The 25513-nt window shown below is 43.3% G+C and overlaps 1 protein-coding gene across 4 annotated transcripts in view; it reads left to right on the forward strand.

Annotated features, from left to right (window-relative positions):
• Positions 1-8698: 8698 nt before the first annotated feature.
• Positions 8699-25513, forward strand: part of CFAP36 (cilia and flagella associated protein 36) — a 34063-nt gene continuing 17248 nt past the window's right edge. The window contains exons 1-3 of one of the 4 annotated variants that reach the window (XM_066626171.1): positions 8699-8867; positions 21076-21140; positions 24882-24983. In XM_066626171.1, coding sequence (XP_066482268.1) covers positions 8747-8867; positions 21076-21140; positions 24882-24983 — 288 coding nt within the window. In that variant the 5' untranslated portion in view covers positions 8699-8746. Of the gene's footprint in view, positions 8868-8897; positions 9102-9690; positions 9713-21075; positions 21141-24881; positions 24984-25513 lie in introns of those variants that run through there. The other 3 variants (XM_066626180.1, XM_066626163.1, XM_066626190.1) reach the window with 3 other exon arrangements.

The following is a 25513-nucleotide window of genomic DNA, read 5'->3' on the forward strand; positions in this document are numbered from 1 at the left end:
TTCTTGGTTTTGCCACTATAGTATTTTGGTAAAATAAGCCTTGCTTCCAAACCTGCTGTGACAGAATGGAAAATATAGAAATAAAATGAGAAGGATGGAATGTGTAGGATGGAATTATGTAGACTCCACTAGCTAGAAAAAGCTCATAATTATTATTATTTTATTAGCAAAACATTGAGTGGCTCAAATTTGATGTTACAAGAAAATGTTAAAACAAGCACTCTTTTTCTGATTTACTAAAGCAAAACTTTGAACTATGGGTGGAATTCAGAGTAATACTTCTGTGAATGGAAGCTCCTTCTGAGAATGAAAGGAGCTTTCCACTCAGTCAAATAGGCCCCAATCACCTTTTGTGCAAACAGAATAGCCTTGTTCTTGAAGTACACCTCCATGAACAGAAGCACTACTCTGGATGTCACCCAATGTTTTATTACAGCCTAACACTTTTGGGTTTTTGTATGGAGAACTTCATGTAAATAATATTTATAGGTTGAAGTGTTTGTGAAGTATGTGGGAAAGGGGGGGGGGTCCTTCTTAAACAGAGAAATCAAGTTGAAACCATTCAGTCTACCTACTCAGTCCCATACTGACCCCTTGAGGACAGCCAATAAGATTAATATGCATGTTTCAGATACTAATAGTGTCTACATATAAATGGATAATGTTTTGTAACTGCCTGTCTCCAACCTCCCACCTCCAGTAGGGACATAATTTTAAGTCATACCATTGCCAGTTATAGAGAGGTGAAAGCATGGAATTCACAAGGCATGTAGGTGTATCAAAATTAAGCCACAGAACTTAAAAAAAAAAGATAGTCAGTGATCATGCTGCATCTCTGAAACCTTCCAAACCACAGGAATCTGTTGGCCAGTGAAGTTAGTATACATAGCCACTGGTCAGGCTGCTGATGTGTATGGAATGTTTATGAACATTCTGTCATTAAGGCTGCAAGCCTATGCACACTTTCCTAGAAATGAACATAGTGGAGCTTACATCTGATTAAACTTGCATTGGATTGTGCTGTAGTTAAATATATTGACAACACAATCATATGCATGTCTTCTCAGAAGAAAACCTCATGGAGTTCACTAGGACTTACTTCCAGCCCCAAAATATCTGTTTTTATGTCTGCTCTCAGATTGTCTTGCTCTAACTGGAATGTAATACTCTTAGGCCTACCCCTGTATCTGGCAAATTCATGTTCTCCTTTCCTTGAGGAATGGTGGTTGCTTCCACAGTAACCCTTTTGTTTTGTTTTATTTATTTGGAGGATTTTTACTCCAACTTTCAACTGAATAGTCCTCAAGGCAGCTCAGAATGAACTGCAGTAATAATTACATATATTATTATTATTATTATTTAGAAAAAAAGAAACAAATTAAAACTGAGAATTGAAAAAAAACAAACAGTTCCACACATGCACAACCCAGCAGAGTACTCTAGTTAATGGCAGAGGAGGCCAGAGGGTGATTCCTTTTGCTTCTGCAGTCCCCAGGCAATTAACAGCTTGAAACAGTATAGTCTGTATAGTATAGTATAGTGGCAGAGAAAGGAGAAGCAGGCTCCCTGCAACAGCTCCATTCCTGGTTGATGCCTGGAGTCTAGATGGTGATTCCTTCACCACCATGTTCTTCCTGGAGACAGGAGATGCAACCTTCCAGTGGTCCTTAGCCCTATGGCATAGGGTATTTCTCTTTGCTTTTGAAGACCCTGGGCAAGTCTGGCAATTGTCATTACCAATTTTCACAGAATCCAGATGTCAAATGGCTTCATTCCAGTGAATTCTGTGTTGTCCTCCCATGTTTTTTCAGCACAATCCTAATCTTGTACTGAGCTGGCAAAGGCTTCCTGGCACTAAGAGCAAAATCCTATACTTGTCTGCTCAGAAGGAAGTCCCATTGTCTTTGTGGGGCTTACTCTCAGGAAAGTGTATAGGATTGCAGCCGGGCGGCCCAATCCTGAGTTGCCTGGAGTGCCCAGGCTCGGTGGCACCGAAAAGGGCTGCAGCCGAATCCTGCGCCTCCTGCGCTACCACAGGAGGCTCCTCTGGAGAAGGGGATGTTCATCCCCTTCCCTCGAGTAAGGTTAGCAGCCCTGCAATGGGGCTACTCACCTTACCAGCACCCTAAATGTCGCCAGTAAGGAAAAGGCACTCGTGTAGGGCATGTAGCCCTCCACAAGCGCCCTGGATCCTGTGGAACTCAGCTCCGCGGATCCTCCTGCCGCCCACCTCCTGGCACGCCTCCCCCCTCCCCAGAACGCCTCCTCCACGCCCCAGTCCACACCCCCACCTCCCATTCTGCTGCTCTGCGGTGCAGGAGACTGCCGAGCCGCAGAACGTGCCTTATGGCACATTTGTGACTGTGGTCGGCGGCACGGAGCTGTGCCGCCAACCACAGGATTGGGCTCTCAGTCATTAATTTTTAAACTTAACCATTAGCATGTAGCCAAAGACTAAGGAGGATTGGGGAAAAGTTTTAACTGAGTTCAACCAACCCTAGAAAGGTTAGAAGTTCAAATGTAAAAAGAGAGTTTATTAAAAATACAAGGGGAGGGAGAGTTGGATAATTCAAGGAAGGCAAAATAAAACAAGCAGGCTTGGAAAATGACTTGGACATTGGCAGTGCCCTGGTGTGAAATTTACCAAAGATACAAGCAGACAATTTTGGGCAAAATTAAAAGCAAAATAATTCCCTAAGGGGTCCCTTAAACATCCCCAAACTATGGCCAGCAAGCCAGATCCAGTCCACCAGCACAGTTTGAATAGCCTTTTAAGGTCAGTGGCATTACATGCATCTCCCTATCTTCTCCCCCACCTCTGCAACAGCCATAAACGTTTTTCTCCTTGCTAGATGAAGCTGCTGATGCACTAGGTAACTCTTCCTAAGAATCTTTGATTGTGAAAGTTCTTAAAATGATGCACAATATGTATATATTATGTTCTATAATTGATCCCCTCCAGCCCACCATAAGAACAAGGCTGTGTGATGTGGCCTTGGCAGTTTGGGGATCCTTGCTCTCATGCATCTAACAGCCCGATCCTATGGGGAAAACAAAGAAAGGAAAAAGTTTTAACTGTTTATGGCATAGAGGATATGGTATTGGCAACCTTCAGTCTCGAAAGACTATGGTATCGCGCTCTGAAAGGTGGTTCTGGCACAGCGTCTAGTGTGGCTGAAAAGGCCAATCCGGGAGCGACAATCCCTTCCACACCGGGAGCAAGTGCAGTCTGTCCCTGGTCTGTCTCCCTGGCTATGGGCCTTTCACCCTAAACCCCACGCATCCCATGAGGTTAACGGACCATGGCGAGGCAACACCTTACTGGCTGGGGACTGCCCAGCTTAAGGCGGGCGGTAGCTGCCCAATGAGATGCAATGATCTCTCCCACCGTCGGAAGCAGCCCCTGGCGTCATGCTCTACGCCAATCGAGCAAAGACTTATAACCGGTAAACTGCTGCTTCCCGTGTTGTGCCGACGCCGTATGGCGAAGTTGGAGTGTCCTCTCCAGTGCGCGAAGCCTGGGTAAAGAAGGTATGGAGGATAGGCTGTTACCCATGCAGCAAATCCCCCCTCTCCACGTCGCTGGAATGGTCCAATGGAAAGGCAGAAGCCAATACGGTTGGTTCCAGCGGCGTCGCAGGAGTTGCCAGAACGTGACTGTGTTCAGCCATGAACTGCCTAAGGGACTCCAGCTCCTGATTTTGCCTCGAGGTTGACTCCTGAAGCCTTTTCCACAACTGGATGTAGCCACAAGGCAGTGGAGGTTTGAGGTCAGAGTTTCCTTCTCTTAGATGAGCTGCCTTCCTAGGCTGACGAGTCCCATCTACCCGGGATGGGACTCCCAGGTTACCTCCCCATAAACATAACTGTATGTTATGTATACATAACTGTAAACATAAACATAACTGTATGTTATGTATACATAACTGTATACATTATTATATTATGTATGTATGTATGTATTATTATTATTATTATACATACATGTATGTATGTATGTATGTATTATGTATGTATGTATTATTATAGAGGATATAATCTTTGAGAAACTGTTGTTGGAAACACAATTCTATATAATAGCCATATCTATCTCTATGCATGTAAAACTGATTTGTGGAGGATAAATCAAGATGGTTTAAATATGTATAAGCATGAAAGTGCTTCTAATGTGTGTGGAGTGTTGAAAGTCTTGGTAAATCAACTAGGAAACTGTCAGTTTAGATACAAAGAGGTGAAACATGAAAGTCTCAGTGTTTGAAAAGACAATTTACTAACAGCAAAGACAGGGAGTTAATTGATTCTTCTTGAGAGTTAAAGCTTATTTTCTGCTCTTTCACTGTTCGCTATGAGTTCTTTTAAAGACAAACTTAGCATGGTGTTCATATATCATATGGATATAAATTATTGCTTTACTTCATAGAAAAAAACATTTAACAAATAGTCTGCTAAAAACAACATTTTGTTTATCTGTAGCTATGGGCTGTACTTGCCCTCAATGTCACCTGAATCTACCAGACCCTCAACTGGGTGGGAAGACAAAAGCAGAACCCAATAAGATTCCTCTATTGACAATAAAGAATTCCCTGATTGAGTCACCCCACCTAAGAATCAAATAGGATTTTATTCTATGGGGCAAAAATATATAAACACTTGACTTTAGAGCCTTGACTTTAGAGACTTTAGATGGCAATTGTTCCATTGCCATCTTCTTTGCCATCATAATTTCTAGCAGTGGCCTGGTAGGGTGGATAGATGATCATGATTTGTAGTACCCAAAAGGCCACTGCACCACCAGAACATAAGTTCAGATGGTACAGCAACCTGATAGCATTGGGCCCTTTTTGTATATTTTGATTCTTGTCTGTTATTGTAGAATTGTTCAATTTTTATTTTATTAAGATGTTATAGTGAATTAACATTTCAAAGTACTCTTTATGGCTAATTATTTTAGTTTGACTCCCTGTTCAGTGTTATTTTATTAATTTTCTTTATTTTAACATTTATATCTTAGGTTGCAATTCTATACATACTCACCTGGGAGTAAATCTCATTATACTGAGTGGGGCTTACTTCTGAGTAATGACTGGGGAAAAACAATGGGCACATGTTGGACTTTTTAAAGACTATTGAACTGAACAATGTTTTTAGGCTTGTTCTGCTAGTCATGTTGTTAAACACTGTCAGTTATTTAACCTGTCAGGAGACCTGTCAGCAATAAAGGTAATTGCAAATCTGAAGATTTAATTACCCCATTCAATCTTTTGTTGCTTCTAGCCAATTGTGATTTATACTACTCTTATAATGAAAAATTGACTCTTCTATGTATTATTCATCTATTGTTTTGATCTTATACAGCTTTACCCAGTCTTTTTGTTCACCATAACATGTAGACTATGTAATTTTTTAACCCCCCCCCCCCCCCCGCAAAAAAAGAAAGGCACATTATCACATACGTATTTCATATTCCCACCATTCAAAGAGTTGGACTAATGTATTTCTAGGACAGTATTCCTTGTCACCTCTTTCACTGCAAGTTACTTATCTGTGCACATCTGCTCTTTAAGGATCAAAGATCTCATTAGATTAACTCTATTCTTTCATACAAAGTCTGAAGCAAAGGAGGAAAAATGGAAAAAGTACAAAAATGTGCCAGGGGAATGGAAGAGACAACGATGGGAATAAAGAGCTAGATGATGGCAAAATCAAAGGAGAAAAAATAATTCAAAACAGGCCTGAGACTTCCTTCTGTTTTGTAGCTGTTGATGACCTAGACAACTAGTATAGCACTAATCAATTTTCATTAATCAATCAAGAAGGTGGGTGGACAGCAACTTATAGATAGGGAGGTAGATTCTACTTTGTATTTACTCCAATAAAATATGAATTGTAATGTTTGAAAAGGCTGTGTGTGTGTGTGTGTGTGTGTGTGTGTGTGTGAGAGAGAGAGAGAGAGAGAGAAACAACAAACATGGTGAAATCACAGGAGATGGATTTTAGTGCTTTGACCCTGACATGATTTGGATCATAGCCTTCCTCTGCACTACTTTTAATGGGAAAAGATGGGGAAAGATTCCCTATTTTCAATGGGGGTTTTCACTAAAATATCAGATGGGAGAGACTACAATCAGGATCATCCCTCCTGCCACAGTACCCCTAAATACAATATTAATAAATAAAACTGAAATGTCACTATGAGCCCAATCCAAACTGCAGCCCTGCACAGCTGCTACATAAGAGTAACCTTGAGTCTGTGACAATAGACAGACGCATTTACAACACAATCTTATGCATGTCTACTCAGATGCAAGTCCCATTGAGTTCAATGGGACTTACTCCTTGAGAAGTGTGCATAGGGATTGCAGCTTCAGTATCACATATAATTTGGCCCTTGCTCTAAAATAAAGTCTAATTTCTGGCTGCAGCTTAGAGCATTTTCTTTGCATATAGAAAGTTCAGGTTCAATGCCTTGTAGCTCCAGATAGGGCTGAGAAGATGAGGGTCAGCACCAGATTGTGCCAGGTGCTGAGGCATGACCTACAAAAGTTCCTGTGCTTTGCATATACCCAGACCCAACTACATGTTCTCTCTCCTTGCCCTTCAAACTTGCTCCCTCCCCCCCACCTGCCAACTTACTCGTCTAAGCAGGCAGGCAGGCAGGAATATCTCTGTTGGCCAGGCAGGAGAAGAAAAGGCAGAAGCACCTTTGTAAATTTTGGGTATGTACTTCATCTTCCCTCTTTTCCTTGTTCAGTGGAGTGCAGATGTTTCTCCCAAACACCAGTAGGGCTACCACTTGGGAGAAACATATCCCCTTGTCTGTATAGGGAAGAGCAGGAGGAGGAAGCAAATGTGCTGCCAGCTGGGAGAAACATCCAAATCAACCATTAGGGAGATAATAATAATACATGTATTTATATATCGTATTTCTTGGTCATCAGATTTCTCCTCAGACTTTATTCAAGGCGGTTTACATGGGTTTACATGTTCTAAATCCCCATAGGGATTTTTACAATCAAAGAAAGGTTCTATCTTTCAAGAACCACAACATTTCAGATGGATCTTTTTGATCTGGTATCACATTCTGGCCTCTGGTTTCCTCCCACACAAGCTGACAAGCAGCTCCTTCATCTCTCACATGGAGGGCAGCCAAGACGCTTCTTTGCTCACACCAAAGAGCAGGTGGCTCAGCTTGTCAGCTGCTTCAAGGTCTCACTATTCACGTGCCGGTGGCCTTGAACTGGGGACCTGCGGATGTTATCTTCAGGCAAATGGAGGCTCTACCCTCTAGACCAGACCTCCTGCCCCAGACCAGACCTCCTGCTGGTAGGATGAAATCAGATAGCAAATCCTCCTCCCTCTCTTCCCCATCAGTCAACTGGGTGGAAATTTCCAGTGGCAAGCCCTTTCAGGAACATGGTCCCAAAGCTGCCTATTATGGTTTCAATGGTTCTTGACTTTGGACCTCACAATACCCAATGCTGACCCATCTAGTCCTTCTTCCGATGTCATCAGCCCCTAGCTTGCCAGACTGCCCTCACTCTTCACAAAGCCTTTAGGGATTAGAATCTGCTTTTCAACAAAATAATTCAAAGCAGTTTACACAGACAATTTAATCGGACAACAATTAAAACATCTCCAGTCTTCACTGGAGTTTCATACGCACTTGTCCTTGAGTCTTGCAGGTATCATTAGCCAGAAGGTAGCAGCAGCTCCTGATCTCAAAACTCTTGGTGCAGAAGGCTTTGGAAGGAAGAGTGATGCAAAAGGTCTCTTTCCAGCCCTCTTATATTTTTAAGGAACATCTTAGGACCCAATCCTATCCAACTTTCCAGTGCCAATGCTGACTTTCCAGTAGCCATGCCAACGTGGCATATGCTGCATCCTGTGTTAGGGAAGCAGTCACAGAGGCCTCCTCAAGGTAAGGGGACATTTATTCCCTTACTGTGGGGCTGCATTGCAACTGCATTGGCGCTGGAAAGTTGGATAGGATTGGACCCTAATCAATGAATCAATAAACACCATTAAAACGGATCAGGGATGGGATGTGTGGTGGGTGGGGAGGCGAGTGAGGCAGAGCCTCCCCAGCAGAGTCCTTCGAAAAGTGCTGCTGCCATGTGAGGCACCCAAGCACCCACAACTCACACGCGAAGTGCATGGGTTGTGGGTGCTTCACACTTTTCAAACCCACCCACCACACCGCCTCCCCACCCACCACACGGCCCTGGTAGGGATGGCCCCTTTGTGGCCACTAGTAGAACACAGGGGAAAGCCAGAAGCCACTGGAAGACCAGAGAAACACAGAGATGCTTCATGTGACTACAGACCAGCCTCTGCGCCCTTGAAAGCCCAGTGAGGGCCACTCGCACCCCGAGCACGTGGAAGAGCAATCCCTCCCACCACACCTCTCCCTGTGAGAGAGAGGCGCCGCGGTAGCAGCGACCGTTACTTTTCCCTTCAAGGCGGGAGGGCGTGGCCGTCTCGCGCCCGCAGTCAACGAACTCGGTTTCCACAGCAACGCTGTCAGGCCGAAGCGCCTCGCGCGCCCCACAGTGGTGAATGACTAGATATTTCTCACAGCCCCGTGCGCATGCGCTCTGCATAGAGCGCGCGGCAGCGGGAGGAGACGAAGCGCGTGATTGGGCTGTGAGGAGATGCGGCGGTGGCGCGGAGTTGTCGCCTTTGCTGCTGCGCAGGGAGCGCGCGCGCGCCTTTGCCCGTCACGGCCGCGCGACCTCATCTTTTATTCATGCGTTGCGCCTTTCCCGTCCTCCCGGACCGTGACGACGGTTGCCATAGTGACGGGAGTCGAACACCCCCTCCCTCCTCGCAAGCAACCGTCGCAGCGCGAAGCTGCCCTGCCTGTCCTCGTGCGTGAGCGCGTGCGCACCGTGGCGCGCGCTCGCCTCCTCCCCTCTCCTCTGCGCTGCGTGTGTGTTTGTGAGGGAAGGCGGGCAGGGAGGGGGCCGGAGGGGGGAATGAGATGGCGGCCGAGGGTGAGGCGGAGGCAGAGGTGGAGTGGGTGGTGGACAGCATCGCCGGCTTCCTCCGCAGCCCCGCCTGGTCCATCCCCATCCTGGAGTTCGTGGAGCAGAAGTGCGAGGGTGAGACGAGGGGCTGGGACAGGGGAGGGGCCGCGGGAGGGCGGAGAGTCTCCTTCCCTCGCAGCGCTGAGCCTGAGGGAAGGGGGCTGGGCTGGGCTGGGCTCCTGCCCTGCCCCGCCTCGCCTCCTTCACGGAAATGGATGTAGCTTTTGTGTCAAGGGGGAGAGGCGACCCCAAGGACATGAGGTGTGGGGCAGGATGCGCAACAGGTCCGCCCTCTCAAGCTCCACCTGAGAGGGCTACCCCACTGGACTGCCACTGGGGCAGATCTGCAGCCTCATCTGGTGGTGCTGGTGGTTGTCTTTAAGCCCTCTTTTCCCCTCCCATAAGAGCCCCCTGCATGAGACCGAAAGCCCATCTCGTCCAGTCTCCTGCATCTCACAGCGCCTCAGGAAGTACCCAAGACAACCAGAGAGCTGCATCCTGCGGCCCTCCCCTGCGCCTGGCATTCAGAGACAGCCTCCTTCTAAAATCAAATTACCCATCAGGGCTTGCAAAATGAAATGGACCTTTCCTCTAGGAATCTGTGCAATCTCCTTTTGAAAGCACCCAGGCCAGATGCTGTCACCACATCCTGTGGCAAGGAGTTCCACAGACTAATTACATGCTGGGTAAAGAGATATTTTCTTCTGTCTGTCCTAACTCTCCCAACGCTCAATTTTAGTGGATGTCCCCTGGTTCTGTTATTGTGTGAGAGGGAAAAGAACATCTCTCTATCCATCCCTTGAATAATTTTGTACCTTTCAAGCATGTCCCCCATCAGGCGTCAACAGCATCTCCCCCCCTCCATTCTTTTGCTGTCCTAAAAAAAAATCTGGAACTTTGTAGCAACTAACAGCTACATATTCAAATTTTGTCCACATGGTTTCTTTTGTCTGATTTCATTCAACTTACCATGATGTTTGTTGGTGTTCTTCTGTTTATGTTAGGTGTGTGCAACATAGAGATAGGCTGTCTCTGATAGCCAGATGCAGGGGAGGGCACCAGGAAGTAGGTTGTGTCTGTTGTCTTGTGTGTTCCCTGAAGCATTTGGTGGGCCACTGTGAGATACAGGAAGCTGGACTAGATGGGCCTGTGGTCTGATCCAGCAGGGCTCTTGTTACATTCTTATGTTATAGAATCATAGAGTTGGAAGGGGCCTAATAGGTCATCTAGTCCAACCCTCTGCCTTAGGGTTGGTCTTAGAGGAAATCCTCTTAGAGCATCTCCAACAGGTGCTTGTTGAGCCTCTGCTTGAATATTACATTGTTTTATTTTTGTTTCTTTTGATCTTACTTGCATTTACAGTTAGTTATTCATGTTTTTCACTGGCCAAAATAAATTAGTAAACTATGTAAGGCTATACTTTGACTTTCAACCATTTTTGACTTTCATCCATGTTCTGGTCCCTAACCAGATGAAAGTATATGAAAGGTATTGCGTATAAAACATTATATTTGTATAATGTAGAAAAGAGCTTTGACCATTACATTGCTTCTTAGTGAAACCAACCAACTCTACAGCACATTTTCCATATCTCTGCGTTACAGGGAGTGTGAAGATTTTGCTAGGGATATTTGGAAAATAAATAACGTGGTTGGGGTGTGTTTTACAAAACTCTGTTAATAAGCCTTGGTACACACTTTGTCCTTTCCAAAGGTGAACCTATGAAATGATCCTGCCATCTAGTCTCTCCTATTTTCTATACTAGGACATAAATGGATGTTGATCGTAACAAAGATGATCTCTCTTTACTGTCAGATAATCTTATGTGTTGTATGTTACCTGCACTTTTACATGGCATTTTGGAAAGTGGGGTGAGAACTTCTGCAAGAGTTGGGTGCCTGTGAAGGTAGCCTGCTCCTGGAGTCTGATGAATCCAGATGGATTTCTGTTTGTCTTGAGGAGTTTTCTGTTGCCAAGGCTAGTTAACCTCTGACTTTAGAGAGTAGACCTTTCCCTATCAAGTAAGTAAAGCTTATTTGTACTCAGATAGGAATAAGAGAATTACATGAAAATAGTTGTCATATGAATAGTGGCTAACATTTTCTGACACTTCTTGGGACTCAGCATTTGTTTTCTTCCCTTCCTAACTGATTCAGGAAAATCTAAAATAGTATTTTTTGTCCACAGTCCTAAAACCACTTAAAATAATTCTGTACAATTCAGTAGGTGGCATCTTCAGTATTCCTGATGTAGTTTGTGCCCAATTGAAACATTTTCCCCATCCCCTCCTCCCTACCACTGTTCTCTGACCTCTTCTAAGAAACTACTGTAGGAAATATAGGGGACTTTGGTATTAACTATGGTGCAAGGATTTCAAAAGTGCTGCTATTTTTGGCATAACATCCATAGTTTAACCACAATTTACACTAAGCAGTTGTATAGTGGCAGAATGTGAATTATACTGCATTAGGCAATGGAATGGAGAAAAACACAAATTTTAAGATACGTAATTAAAAAGGTTTTGATGATACAAAAAACTAAGATTACTGTTGGAATCAGTGCCTCTGAATTGCATAAGAAACATTAAAAATTCAAAATAAAGATTTTTTGTGTTATACAGTATAATGCGAGGCCACTAGTTGGGGTGCTAACAAGTCAATAGATTCCAGTAATTAGTTCCTCCCCCAACTGCATTGCATCCTATGCTGTTGCCAAGCTATGCTTCCTGATGAATTGCCAGCTGCTGTTGGCCCACAAACAATAAAATGTAGTTGGTTGGCAACATAGCATAGGATTCCAACTGCACAGTACTGTGAATATTGAAGTAAAAAAATCTTGTAGTTAAAAAAAAAAAATGTTACAACATGTTCATTTTCTTTCTGTTGCTGGTAGATTCTTTGCAGGAAAAAAGGGAATCCCCAGTAATCTTACAGTTGTTTAGCCAATGGAACAGCGGGAAACAAATTGCGTTTTTTTGAGTTAGTATATTTTTACCACAGGCATGATGAAACTGAAGTGGTGTTGGTTCCCCAGAGTCAGCCACTTTGTTTTCTGAATATTTTGCTTATTTAGAGTGTTTGAGCTTTTTAAACTAGTTTTTATCAGGTCAGTCCTAGGGTTTGTATGGATTACTGTATGCTACTTTGTTCATAAGGACAACTTTATGATTTCAGATTTTGTTAAATTTCAGTATGACATTCGCTTCAGACTGCTGCAGCTGGAAACAATGCTTTTGATTCCTTTGAAATGTTAGTGTATTTTGAGTAACTAACTACCAGTTCCATGCATATCTGTAATATCAGAGTGTGTATGCGCATGTGTTTGTAAAATTATGTGTGGCATTAGTAAGTGACCCATAAACATCAAGACTTGGAAATTCCTGAAATGTGGATTGCTGTAACATAAATCTCCAGGTATTACTAAGAAGGGGTAGGGTTGTGAGGATGCTGGGTTGTGAGGACAACTATTGAGGATGTCTCAGGCTGGAGATGGTGTTCCGGGACAGTGGTGTCACTAGAGAGGTGTGGGAGGTGCTGACTGCACCAGGTGATGCACTCAGAGGTGTATATAATGCAACTACTGGCCAAAATTGTAAAAAGATAGTTTTGAATAATACCATCATGTTATTTATTGTTTGATGCGTAATTTAATGCAGAATGCAATGAAACAAACGAAGCTGGAATATCTGCTTTCTACCAAAAATTATGGCCAATTAAACAGAAAAGAAAAACACAACTGCCATTATATAAAAAAAGTTGATTTATTTAACTCAAAACTGTTCAGTGAGACTGATTGTTATAAGAGCCAATGAAGTGTCATAATGAGGTGTTAGTGTGAGTCTGCTCTCATTTCCTTGTATCAGAGCTAATACTAGAACTCTTATTCAGATGTGTGAGTGTCATCAACTTGGCCACTGGTTTTTTTTTGTTACTGATTTGTTGGGTGACCTGTACTGTTATATATTAAAATAAACATATAATGTTAATGGGGATTATACCAAACCTGCATTCCACTACATTTAGGCTTATGATACTGTAATTTATTCTGTATGGTCTGGTATGGGAAGAGGTCCATTGTGGGGGGGGGGGGCAAACTTTCACTCTGGGTGATGCAAACTAGTGACTCTTCTGTTCCAGGAGGGAGTATTTAGGAGCTAGAGGGAGAAGTGGCTGGATATAAAGTCATGAATGGGAACATTGGACAAGTAGGGGAGAAGAAACCAAGGAGATAGCTCTAGATCAAGGGTGTCCAAAGTTTTTGGCAGGAGGGCCGCATCATCTCTCTGACACTGTGTTGGGGGCCGGGGAAAAAAGAATTAATTTACATTTAAAATTTGAATAAATTTACATAGGTTTACATAAATGAATATATTAAAGATGAACTTATATGAATGAATGAATGTCTTGCAGTAGCTCAAGGCCTATAAAAGGCCTTGCACAAAGCAAGGCTGGCCTTTCCTTTGCTTCTGCTACTGCATCAAAGACGTGAAACAGCAAGCAGTGGAGGGAGCCCTCATCTCACAGCTCATGTGAGAGGTCAAACAGTCACCCCCACACTAAAAGCAGTTGTGTTGGGCTAGTGTGGGCTTCAGCAAGTCTCCGGAGGGCCAGAGGTTCATTGGAGACTGGGGGCTCCCTAAGGGCCACATTGGGAGTCTTCAAGGGCTGCAGGTGGCCCCAAGGGTGGGGTTTGGGCATCCCTGCTCTAGATAATGCTCTGGTATCTAAAAAAGGAGGGAGAGGGGATGTGGGAAACTACAGGCTGGTCAGTCTAACATCTGTTTCAGGTAAGATGGTGGAAAACTTAATCAAGGATAAAATCTTAGAACATATAGAACAGTGGTTCCCAGTCCTTTTCACTTGCATACCACTTGGTAGCCCATTTCCATAAATTGTATCATTCATATTAGCAAAAAGTTTGTAATTAATATAGTTGATGTTAAAGTTATGTTGTAACTGTAAATAAATGGTCAGTTTTCAACCACTGATAATATCTGGTAATACATGAATTGAAAAATTAATTTAAAACTTAAAACAATGACAAAACTACCATACATAGAGAAGACCCGTAAGAACTCATTGAACACTACTCACTGGACTGACTGAGGTGCCTGCTTGTATATACTGTACACTGGTACCAAGGTGATGACATTCAAATGTTTGTGAAGCGGAGGAGCATGAGAGCTGAGCCTGTGAAGCAAGCATAGGCTCTGCAGTGGCATGTTTGCAACACAGTGTTTAGGGAGGGATCCCCCACCATTCCCAAAATAACAAAGCAATGGAACATGGGCTTTTCTTGAGGTTAAATAACAAAGAAAACATGCACTGCCACTTGTTACAATGTTGAATTGATTTCACACATTTTGACCTGAATCTCATCTTACACTGTTGACATATGTATCAGCATATACATTATTTGTATTATTCTGCCATTATTCAATTTTTTTGTGTACCCCTAAATGTCCTGGCGCATACCCCAGGTTGGGAGCCATTGGTAGAATAATAAATAATAATAACAATAACCAGTATTTGTATACCACCTTTATTGGTTATTGGATTACTCCTGACTTTAATCCAAGATGGTTCATGTAGGCAGGCTTTCTCTAAAACCCCAAGAGGATTTTTACAGTAACAAAGAATTTCTTCCAGATGAATCTTTTACAGTCTGGTATGAGTTCCAGTTGTGGTTGTCTCCCGTGCTGATTGACAAACAGTTCCTTTTCTCTCACCAAAGGGCAGCAGAGATGACTTCTTCTCTCACTGCAAAGCAGCTGGAATAACTCAGCTTGTCAGTTGCATTTTGAGGTCTCACCGCTCACGGAAGCTTCCAGTGATCTCAAACTGATGTCCTTCAGATGTTATCTTTGGGCTTAACAGTGGCTTTAACCTCTACCAGACCTCTTGCCCAAAGAAGAACTCGCTTTGCTTAGGGAGAGTCAGCATTGCTTCTGTAGGAGTAAATGTTGCCTCACAAATCTTTTAGAGTTCTTTAAAAGGTCAACAGTCATGTGGACCTGCTGATATAATATATTAGGACTTTCAAAAGGCGTTTGACAAAGTCCCTCTCCAAAGGATCCTGAGAAATCTCAATAGTTGGGGAATATGAGGGTAGATCCTTCTATGAATTAGGGTCTGGTTGAAGAAGAAGAAACAGAATGGGGAAAAATGAGCAGTTCGCACAATGAAGAGAGAAATGAGAGGTGGAGTGCCCCAAGGATAATTCTTGGGACTTGCACTTTTCAATTTGTTCATAAATGACCTGGAGTTGGGGATAAGTGGCAAGGTGGCCAAATCTGTGGATCGACACTAAGGCCCAAATCCTAACCCACTTTCTAGCACTGGTGTAGCTGTGCCAATGGGACAGGTTCTGCATCCTGCAGTTGGGGGGCACTCACAGAGGCCTCCTCAAAGTAAGGGAAAGTTTGTTTCCTTACTAGGAACTGCATTGCCCTTATGTTGGTGCTAGAAAGTGGGTTAGGATTGCGCCCTAAATGTTTCTGCATGGCCAAGTCCAGAGTGGGTTGTGGAGAACTCCAGAAGGATCTCTCTAGTCCAGCAATTTTCAACCACTGTGCTGCAGCAGTGATGTGCTGTGGGAGTTTGGGGAAGGTCATTTATTAGTAGGGCCATTAAGGGATGTGAGCACAATGCAGCATGGTGTGCTTTGTCAATTATAAAATACTGATGGTGTGCCTTGACAATTTTAGCATCAGTGTGCTGTGATAGAAAAAAGGTTGAAAATCACTACTCTAGACTGCTAATGGGCAGCGAAAAGGTAGATGCACTTCATTGTAAGTGTCAAGTGATTCACATTTGGCAAGAAATCAGAGTTTCTCATACGTTGATGGGTTCTGAGCTGTTCGTGTTGGATCAGGATAGAGATCAGGACAACTCAGTGAAAGTGTTGACCCAGTGTGTGGTGGCCGTGAAGGCAGATTCCATGCTCGAGATTTTAAAAAAGAGATTGAGAAGAAAATGGCCAATATTAATATGCCATTGTACAAATCTATGGTAAGGCCACATCTGGAGTATTGTGTTTAGTTCTAGTCGCCACACCTCATAAAGGAGGTTACTAGACTGGATCAGTTTGGGTTTCGCCGTGGATGGGAGAATGGAAGCTGCTGGCTAGAGACCAAGGAATGTAGACTGGAAAGAAATGTATAACATCCTGTGAACCAGCCTGAGGAGTGTTTTGCAGCTGCCTGTGGAAACTTTGAAAGCGCAATAGTGATGCAGTCAGGATGATAATTGTGCCATGAAGGGAGACATCTGGCAAAACCGAGTATCCTATGATTATCCAATGCGGAGAATCGGTGGGATACCGCAATCCCAGGCTATAAACTCTACAGGAGGGACAGGCAGGGGCGTGTTGGAGGTGGGGTGGCCGTTTATGTTTAGGAAGGGATAGAATCCAGCAAAGTAGAGATTGAAGGTGGGTCCGGCTCCACCGTAGAATCTCTGTGGATTAAATTACCAGGCTTGTGCAGCGATGTAATACTGGGGGCGTGCTATCGTTCTCCAGACCAGAAATCGGATGGGGACCTTGAAATGAGAAAACAGATCAGGGAGGTGACAAGGAGGGACAGGGTTGTAATCATGGGGGACTTCAATTATCCTCATATTGACTGGGTCAATTTGTGTTCTGGTCACGATAAGGAAACCAGATTTCTTGACGTGCTAAATGACTGTGGCTTAGATCAGCTAGTCACGGAGCCCACCAGAGGACAGGTGACTCTGGATTTAATATTGTGCGGTACGCAGGACCTGGTTAGAGATGTAAACGTTACTGAGCCATTGGGGAACAGTGATCATGCTGCGATCCGTTTTGACGTGCACGTTGGGGGAAGAATACCAGGCAAATCTCTAACAAAAACCCTTGACTTCCGATGGGCAGACTTCCCTCAAATGAGGAGGCTGGTTAGAAGGAGGTTGAAAGGGAGGGTAAAAAGAGTCCAATCTCTCCAGAGTGCATGGAGGCTGCTTAAAACAACAGTAATAGAGGCCCAGCAGAGGTGTATACCGCAAAGAAAGAAGGGTTCCACTAAACCCAGGAGGGTGCCCGCATGGCTAACCAGCCAAGTTAGAGAGGCTGTGAAGGGCAAGGAAGCTTCCTTCCATAAATGGAAGTCTTGCCCTAATGAGGAGAATAAAAAGGAACATAAACTGTGGCAAAAGAAATGTAAGAAGGTGATACTGGAGGCCAAGCGAGACTATGAGGAACGCATGGCCAGCAACATTAAGGGGAATAATAAAAGCTTCTTCAAATATGTTAGAAGCAGGAAACCCGCCAGAGAAGCGGTTGGCCCTCTGGATGGTGAGGGAGGGAAAGGGGAGATAAAAGGAGACTTAGAGATGGCAGAGAAATTAAATGAGTTCTTTGCATCTGTCTTCACGGCAGAAGACCTCGGGCAGATACCGCTGCCCGAACGGCCCCTCCTGACCAAGGAGTTAAGTTAGATAGAGGTTAAAAGAGAAGATGTTTCAGACCTCATTGATAAATTAAAGATCAATAAGTCACCGGGCCCTGATGGCATACACCCTAGAGTTATTAAGGAATTGTAGAATGAAGTTGCAGACCTCTTGACTAAGGTATGCAACTTGTCCCTCAAAACGGCCACAGTGCCAGAATTTGGAGGATAGCAAATGTCACACCGATTTTTAAAAAGGGAAAGGGGGGGGACCCGGGAAACTATAGGCTGGTCAGCCTAACATCCATACCGGGTAAGATGGTGGAATGCCTCATCAAAGATAGGATCTCAAAACACATAGACGAACAGGCCTTGCTGAGGGAGAGTCAGCATGGCTTCTGTAAGGGTAAGTCTTGCCTCACAAACCTTATAGAATTCTTTGAAAAGGTCAACAGGCATGTGGATGCGGGAGAACCCGTGGACATTATATATCTGGACTTTCAGAAGGCGTTTGACACGGTCCCTCACCAAAGGCTACTGAAAAAACACAATCGGAATTAGAGGACAGGTCCTCTCGTGGACTGAGTACTGGTTGGAGGCCAGGAAGCAGAGAGTCAATGGGCAGTTTTCACAATGGTGAGAGGTGAAAAGCGGTGTGCCCCAAGGATCTGTCGTGGGACAGGTGCTTTTCAACCTCTTCATAAATGACCTGGAGACAGGGTTGAGCAGTGAAGTGGCTAAGTTTGCAGACGACACCAAACTTTTCCGAGTGGTAAAGACCAGAAGTGATTGTGAGGAGCTCCAGAAGGATCTCTCCAGACTGGCAGAATGGGCAGCAAAATGGCAGATGCGCTTCAATGTAAGGAAGTGTAAAGTCATGCACATTGGGGCAAAAAATCAAAACTTTAGATATAGGCTGATGGGTTCTGAGCTGTCTGTGACAGATCAGGAGAGAGATCTTGGGGTGGTGGTGGACAGGTCGATGAAAGTGTCGACCCAATGTGCGGCGCAGTGAAGAAGGCCAATTCTATGCTTGGGATCATTAGGAAAGGTATTGAGAACAAAACGGCTAGTATTATAATGCCGTTGTACAAATCGATGGTAAGGCCACACCTGGAGTATTGTGTCCAGTTCTGGTCGCCGCATCTCAAAAAAGACATAGTGGAAATGGAAAAGGTGCAAAAGAGAGCGACTAAGATGATTACGGGGCTGGGGCACTTTCCTTATGAGGAAAGGCTGCGGTGTTTGGGCCTCTTCAGCCTAGAAAAGAGGCGCCTGAGGGGGGACATGATTGAGACATACAAAATTATGTAGGGGATGGACAGAGTGGATAGGGAGATGCTCTTTACACTCTCACATAATACCAGAACCAGGGGACATCCACTAAAATTGAGTGTTGGGCGGATTAGGACAGACAAAAGAAAATATTTCTTTACTCAGCGTGTGGTCGGTCTGTGGAACTCCTTGCCACAGGATGTGGTGATGGCGTCTAGCCTAGATGCCTTTAAAAGGGGATTGGACAAGTTTCTGGAGGAAAAATCCATTATGGGGTACAAGCCATGATGTGTATGCGCAACCTCCTGATTTTAGAAATGGGTTATGTCAGAATGCCAGATGCAAGGGAGGGCACCAGGATGAGGTCTCTTGTTATCTGGTGTGCTCCCTGGGGCATTTGGTGGCCGCTGTGAGATACAGGAAGCTGGACTAGATGGGGCTATGGCCTGATCCAGTGGGGCTGTTCTTATGTTCTTATGTTCTCTCATAGAATAAAATTTGTAATAAAAAACCCCATTTGAAAAAAGGGGTTTGTGGTCAGCCTGCCTATGTAAACAGCCTTGATTCTATGTGACACAAGTCTACAAGTCTTCAGGAAGATCGGTATATAAATACTATAATAAATTTTTAAAAAGTATATAGTGGAACTGGAAAAGATGCAGAAGAGACTGCCCAAAACAGTTAGTGGGCTGGTGCACCTCTCATTCAAAGAAAGTTTAGTGTTTAGGGCTCTGCAGTCTGGAAAGAAGGTGATGGGGTGGGGACATAATTTATACATTAAAAATTATGCATGGGATGGATAGAATGAACAGAGAAGTTCTTTTCCATTCTGCACAACACCAGAAGCAGGGGACATCCACTAAAATTGCTTGGCGAGTCACAACAGGCAAAAAGAAATATATCTTTGCCACTCCTTGCCACAAGATGTTGTGATGGCACCCTGACTAGAAGCCTTTAAATGGGTATTGGACTGATTTATGGAGGAAAAGTCCATCACAGGTTTCAAGCAATGATGACTGCTTGCAACCAATGTGTTTTAGAGGTATCCTATCTCTGAATGTCAGATGTAAGGGAGTATCAACAGGATAGAAGTATCATTTTTGGGTGCTCCCAGAGGCATATAATAGGCCACTGTGAGAACAACTTGCCCCTCTTTCTCCGTACCTGCTGTGGTGCAGCCTGGGTGGGCCATTGCACATGCAGGAGCCACTGGCTCTTGCTGCTGGAGGCTTCCTTGTGCTCATAGGAGTGTGCTGTTTATGACAGCAAAACAGCATGTTCCACTGTCGTATCTGATAGGATTGGGCCACTATGTAGCTAATATCCTGTTTGGAAGCATGTCTGTTGTACATGCATTTGTGCACACATCTCATTTGACCCTTATATAGTAATTAGCAGGAAGGAAGCAGCTTGACCCTATTCATCTCAACACAGCATCTTATTCAGTGTCGATTTGCTGGTATCTCCCTTGTGAACCCCTTTAGGGCAAGGAACAATTTGCTCAAAAGGAGTCTATAAATATTCTTAATATTTTGTTTTATGGTTAAAAAGTGGTATATAAATATTAGAAAGGACTGATAGCAAATTGTTGCATCCTCTAATCAGCCCCTGAGATGAGTGATCTTTTTGCTTTTGTTAATTGGACTTATAGGGCAAAGCTGGTGTGTGCCACATCTTTCTGTACAGTGGATCCGTGGTATCCGCAGGCCTGGCATCTGCAGATTTAACTCACCATTGGATAAATTTAAAGGGTTTTTGTTTTTTTTAAAGCACACCATAATTGAATTTCCTATCTTCAAGTAGCCAAACCATGCCATTTCCCAGCCTCTATAGCTGTTTTTAGACTTGAAATACCCACTTTTGGGTCACACGGTTGTTTCTTGCTCTTCTCATCCATTTTATTTTTTTAATGGTGAGGCATAGGTAAGGACTATGACTGCATCTGCTGGCACTATACCAGCTGTATTTATTTAGTACACATTTAAAGCAATTATAATGTAAATTTTGAATAAAAACTCATAACACCACTTTCTGCACTTCTAATTTTGGAAAACTGAAATTTGTGAAAAAATAAGTTTTCTCTCACCTCTGTCTATTGGCATGTAAGCCAGGAGTTCAGCATTATCAGAAGAAATAATTATTATGTTTCTATTTGGGGAAAGCATTGAAGATATAATTTAGAAGGAAGATAGAGTTATTTTCAGATTAGGAAATGCCTGTTTTGCAGGTCCTCTAATTTTGTGCATGGTTATGTCTTGGAGTTTAAATAAATTTCACCTGCCAGGAGTGTATATCTAGAAAGAATATTGTGGAAATTCAAAATACTGGAATATCTGCATGTAAAAGAAAAAAAATCCTGTCTTTCAGTTTTTGATGATGAAGAAGAAAGCAAGTTGTCTTACACAGAGATTCATCAAGAATACAAAGCTTTGGTGAGTAAAACAGGTTGAGTCTTGTTATTCATGTGGGTTCCGTTCCCAGAACTCAAGTGGATGGTAAAAACTGCATTAAAGCAAATCCATTTAAAAAACAATGTCCCTTTGCTAGGAGATTTTAAAACAGCCATGCTGACCTTTGTGATATGAGACAGAGACATTAGACAGACAATCCATCAATCAGTCTCTCTCCAGGTGCTTAGAAAGACTGCACTCAGAGCCAATGACCACTCCCTTCACCCAGAGCACAGCACTGGGAAGGAATGCAAAGTGCTTATATTCCTTTCATGTGCTTATATTCCTTTCATGGGAGGGGTTTCCTGCTTTGGAGTGAAGCTGTTCTAAGTGCCTGGAGAGAGAATGATTGATGAATTGTCAGCTGGCTGCCCTGTCTAGCATTAAGGAGGCTAAAGGGCCCTTCTCATTGTGTTGACATAAAACCCACAGGTAAAAATTTTGTGGATAAGGTTATACCTATAATTTACCTTTTCCTATTACCTTAAGAAATGTGCATATGAAGCAAGAATGCTTTGTGTATCTCGTGTAGACATTTTTACTACACTAGTCACCTAATTGACTAAAAACACAGAGCACAATCCTGCGCATGTCTACTTAGAAGCAAGTCCCATTGTGTCCAGTGAACCTTACTCCCAGAAAAGTGTGGATAGGATTGCAGCCATAGTATTTCATTGTGAAAGAGCTACTATTGGGCATTTTTTGAAAATAAAAATTGCATAGTGTATTAACATCAATACTCCTAATTTGCTGCAACTGTGTCAGGTCAAAGAAATTGTATCCTCTTACATTCTGTTGAGGATTTACAGCCAGAACGTGACATTAAGGTAGTTGTGTGTCTGCCAATAAAAGCAGTAGCCCTGTGTCTTGTCAAACTCTCTGTTGAATGAATTGTTCTGTAGCAATTATGTTCCTTCCAAATATAAAAGTTGTTGTTGTTTCAGTAGGATGCTATAAATGAGATATTGGGAATGAGTGATTGTTTACATTACCCTTATTGTAACTACCCTTACATTACCCACTTTGAATGATGCTTATCCATCTGCTAATTGAGTTACTGATGTTTCAAAGTTCTTAGAATTTTGGTGGTGTGGGATGTCCCTATTACTGCAACTGCTACGGATGAAATTGTGAGCAGCTCCAGGAAATTTTTGTCATGTTTCTCCACACTCCACACTTTTTCTGACCATGGATAGTAACTTCTTTGAATTTCTATATATTCTCACTTTTTAAAAGTTGCTTAATTTCCAATTTCTAATCCAGTCCAACCAAAGAAATGGAGATGTATAGCCATCATCTGAGATTCCAGAATGTATTTCCTTGAGACAACATAGCCTTGAAAACTTATTGGAGATGGCATATATGGTTCTAGCAGTTGAATGTTCAGGTTGTGCTATAATGCTGTGCTGTATTGTACACAATAGCTGTGTCTCAAAGTTTAACATCTGAATTACATTTAGAAAATTTTGCCACAGCTCATGAAAACAGATATGACTTGTCATTTAAACAACAACAACAACAACAACAACAACAACAACAACTTTATTTCTACCCCACCTTTCTCCCCGAAGGGACTCAAGGCGGCTTACAACATATTAAAAACAATTTAAAAACAAATAAAAACATATTAACACATACTAAAAACAGCAGTCAGAATAAAAAAAAATAGGTAAAAAAGAGCATAGAGCAGCAGCAAGTCATAAAAGAATCAGGCCTGTAAAAAAATATTAAAAGATGTTAAAAAGATGTTAAAAGGCCAAGAACTCAGAAGGCCTGTTTAAACAGAAGGGTCTTCAGGCCTTGCCGAAAGGTCTCAAGAGAGGGAGCCATTCTTAAGTCAAGGGGAAGGGAGTTCCATAGCGTTGGTGCCACTACTGAGAAGGCCCTATTTCTTGCAGCCGCCCCACGTACCTCCCTAGGTGGCGGCACTTGTAAAAAGATAGTGTCAAATAAAATGGTTTGTAAAATGTAATACGTGCACTTAATAAAGATCCAGGCAGCTGCTTAGGCAGCTTATGGAAGGAACTTGTGCTCATACATTAGAACTTCTGACTTTTTCTTTGAGTAGCAGACCCTCTATGTCACATCAAAAACTGATTTTGAAATTCTGTTCAGTGTGGCAATGTGAAGAACTCCTTTTGAGACAAATCTGAAGCCCTCTTGGCTCACATAAGTACTTCAATGGTTCTTTCAATCTTGGCCCAAAGTAAGTACAATAAATTTGAACTAGCAGGTCCCTTGTTCCATTTTTATTGCAAATTAAGAAATAAAGCTTGACATGAAGGATCTGCAACAAAATGTTATCTTTCCAGCTCTAATGCTCAGGTAGCTCAAGCAGGCCGCACCTCTGTTCAGTGTTGTTTTTCTAAATTCAACATTCCATGGTTTCTGGGGGCCATTGATCATGTTCAGCAAGCATTGGCCAGTTTTTAGGGAAGGAGGTTTCATTTTAATTTACAGACTTACCTACTTCTGTGTACCTAGGGAGTTTCCCAAGAATTTGGAAACCACTACCTCTGTATGTGACCCCTTTTCACTTGGAATCTGATAGACGCTTACGGCACAATCCTACCCTGCGCTGGAACAGACAAGCCAAGAGGCTTGCGGTGTATCTAGCACAGAATAGGGACCCAGAGTGGCTCTGCCAGAGGTAAGGGGAAACTTTTCCTCTTTCCTCTGGGTAAGGCACCCTGGCCTCTATGGGTCTCCTTGAACTTGCACCATCTCCAAAGGTGGCAGAAGTCTGGGGAGAGCGGCTTGAATCTGCTCGGAACTCCCCAGGAACAGGAGTTCGGATCTAGCATAACTGCCGGGTCCCAGCCCCGCCTCCAGCTCCTCACCCGCCCGCCCCTGGGATCATCCACAGCCCGCCCTTCCCTCACCCCCAAAGCCTCCTCCTCCCTGCCCACCTCAGAGCTTTGTGTCGGCTCAGCTGGGCTGATGCAAGGCTCACTGCACAAACTGCCACAGGGGCTGGATTCAGCCTCCATGCGCCAGTGTACCTCCATGCGCTGGTGCGACTTGCTCGTGAGGAGGCGCAAACATGCTTAACGGCACGTCTATGACCTTCCTGGGCCAGTGCAAGTCCTTGCGCTGGCCCAGGAAGGTCATAGACGTGCCATAAAGCATGTTTGCGCCTCCTCACGATCAAGTTCTTCTCTGGATTGTGCCCTTAGTCACCTGAATTTGCTATTGGAATATAGTTGTATTATTAGTAAAAATAAGAAAAAAATTGTATTTTGAGCAGAAATGATCTACATTAGCAATTCCACTTGAGCTGAGTACATTATCTAGTATATGCGTATATCTTGTTGACTCGAGAGCTCTGCCGGTCCTGCCCCCTCCGTCCCCCTGCTTCGCCCTAGAATGCCTCTCCTGTGCTCCAACTAACCTCTCCACCTGGAGATCATCCCTTGCTCATCCCTCAGCAGCTTGGTGCTGAGCGTTGCGGGTGTGCCCTATGGCATGTTTGCGACCCTCAGCACTGGCAGAGAGTTGGTGCTGAGAGTTCAGGATCGGGCCCTAAAATGGCGGCAGCAATCCCATATACACCTTCCTGGGAATAAGGTCATTGGACTTACTTCTGAATAAAACATCCTTGGGTATGTGAACTCATATGTATGTAATTTATTTAGATCTTGAGTTTAAAATTACTTGTGACTGTGATTTCTGTGCATGTGAGCAGAAGCCATAAATATTGTGGAGGATTTATAATTCTTCCAGGTTGAAAAGTTATTAGACAGTTACCTTAAAGAAGTTGGAATTAATGAAGAAAAATTCCAGGAAGCTTGTATGTCTCCTCTTGCCAAGTCTCGTACCTCCCAGGTAATTACTTTTTCAACAGAGTTGAGTATTAGTTTAAAATTGTATGGTTGAGTTTCCCTTCATATTATTATTTTTATTTTGTACATAAAATATTTAAAACACCCACAATGATTGCTTTCCTATGTGAAAATGATGCATTTTTTGTATGCACACATACATACATACATACTTACATTTTATTTTAGTCAGAAGATCAGTAATTTCACACTTGAGTTCCTTAAGAACTCTTAAGTGGATGCCATCTGGGTCTGGTGACTTGTTAATCTTTAATTTGTCAGGGTATTTCTGAAAAATCCTCTTTTGTAACCTTTGTGTGACTTAATTCTTTGGTGATTCAGATGGTTGTTTTGGTAGCAGTATCTTCCTGAGTTGTTCTGCTGTGAAGACAGATACAAATAATTCATTTAATTTCTCTGCAATCCCTTTCACCTCCCCTCCTCCCTTCATAATTCAGGTAGCCTACAGCTTCTTTAGGAATTTTCCTGCTTCCAACATATTTGAAAAAGCTTTTATTATTTTCCTGAATTTTG

This window comes from Tiliqua scincoides, chromosome 1, assembly GCF_035046505.1.
Source record: "Tiliqua scincoides isolate rTilSci1 chromosome 1, rTilSci1.hap2, whole genome shotgun sequence".
Classification (NCBI taxonomy): Eukaryota; Metazoa; Chordata; class Lepidosauria; order Squamata; family Scincidae; genus Tiliqua; species Tiliqua scincoides.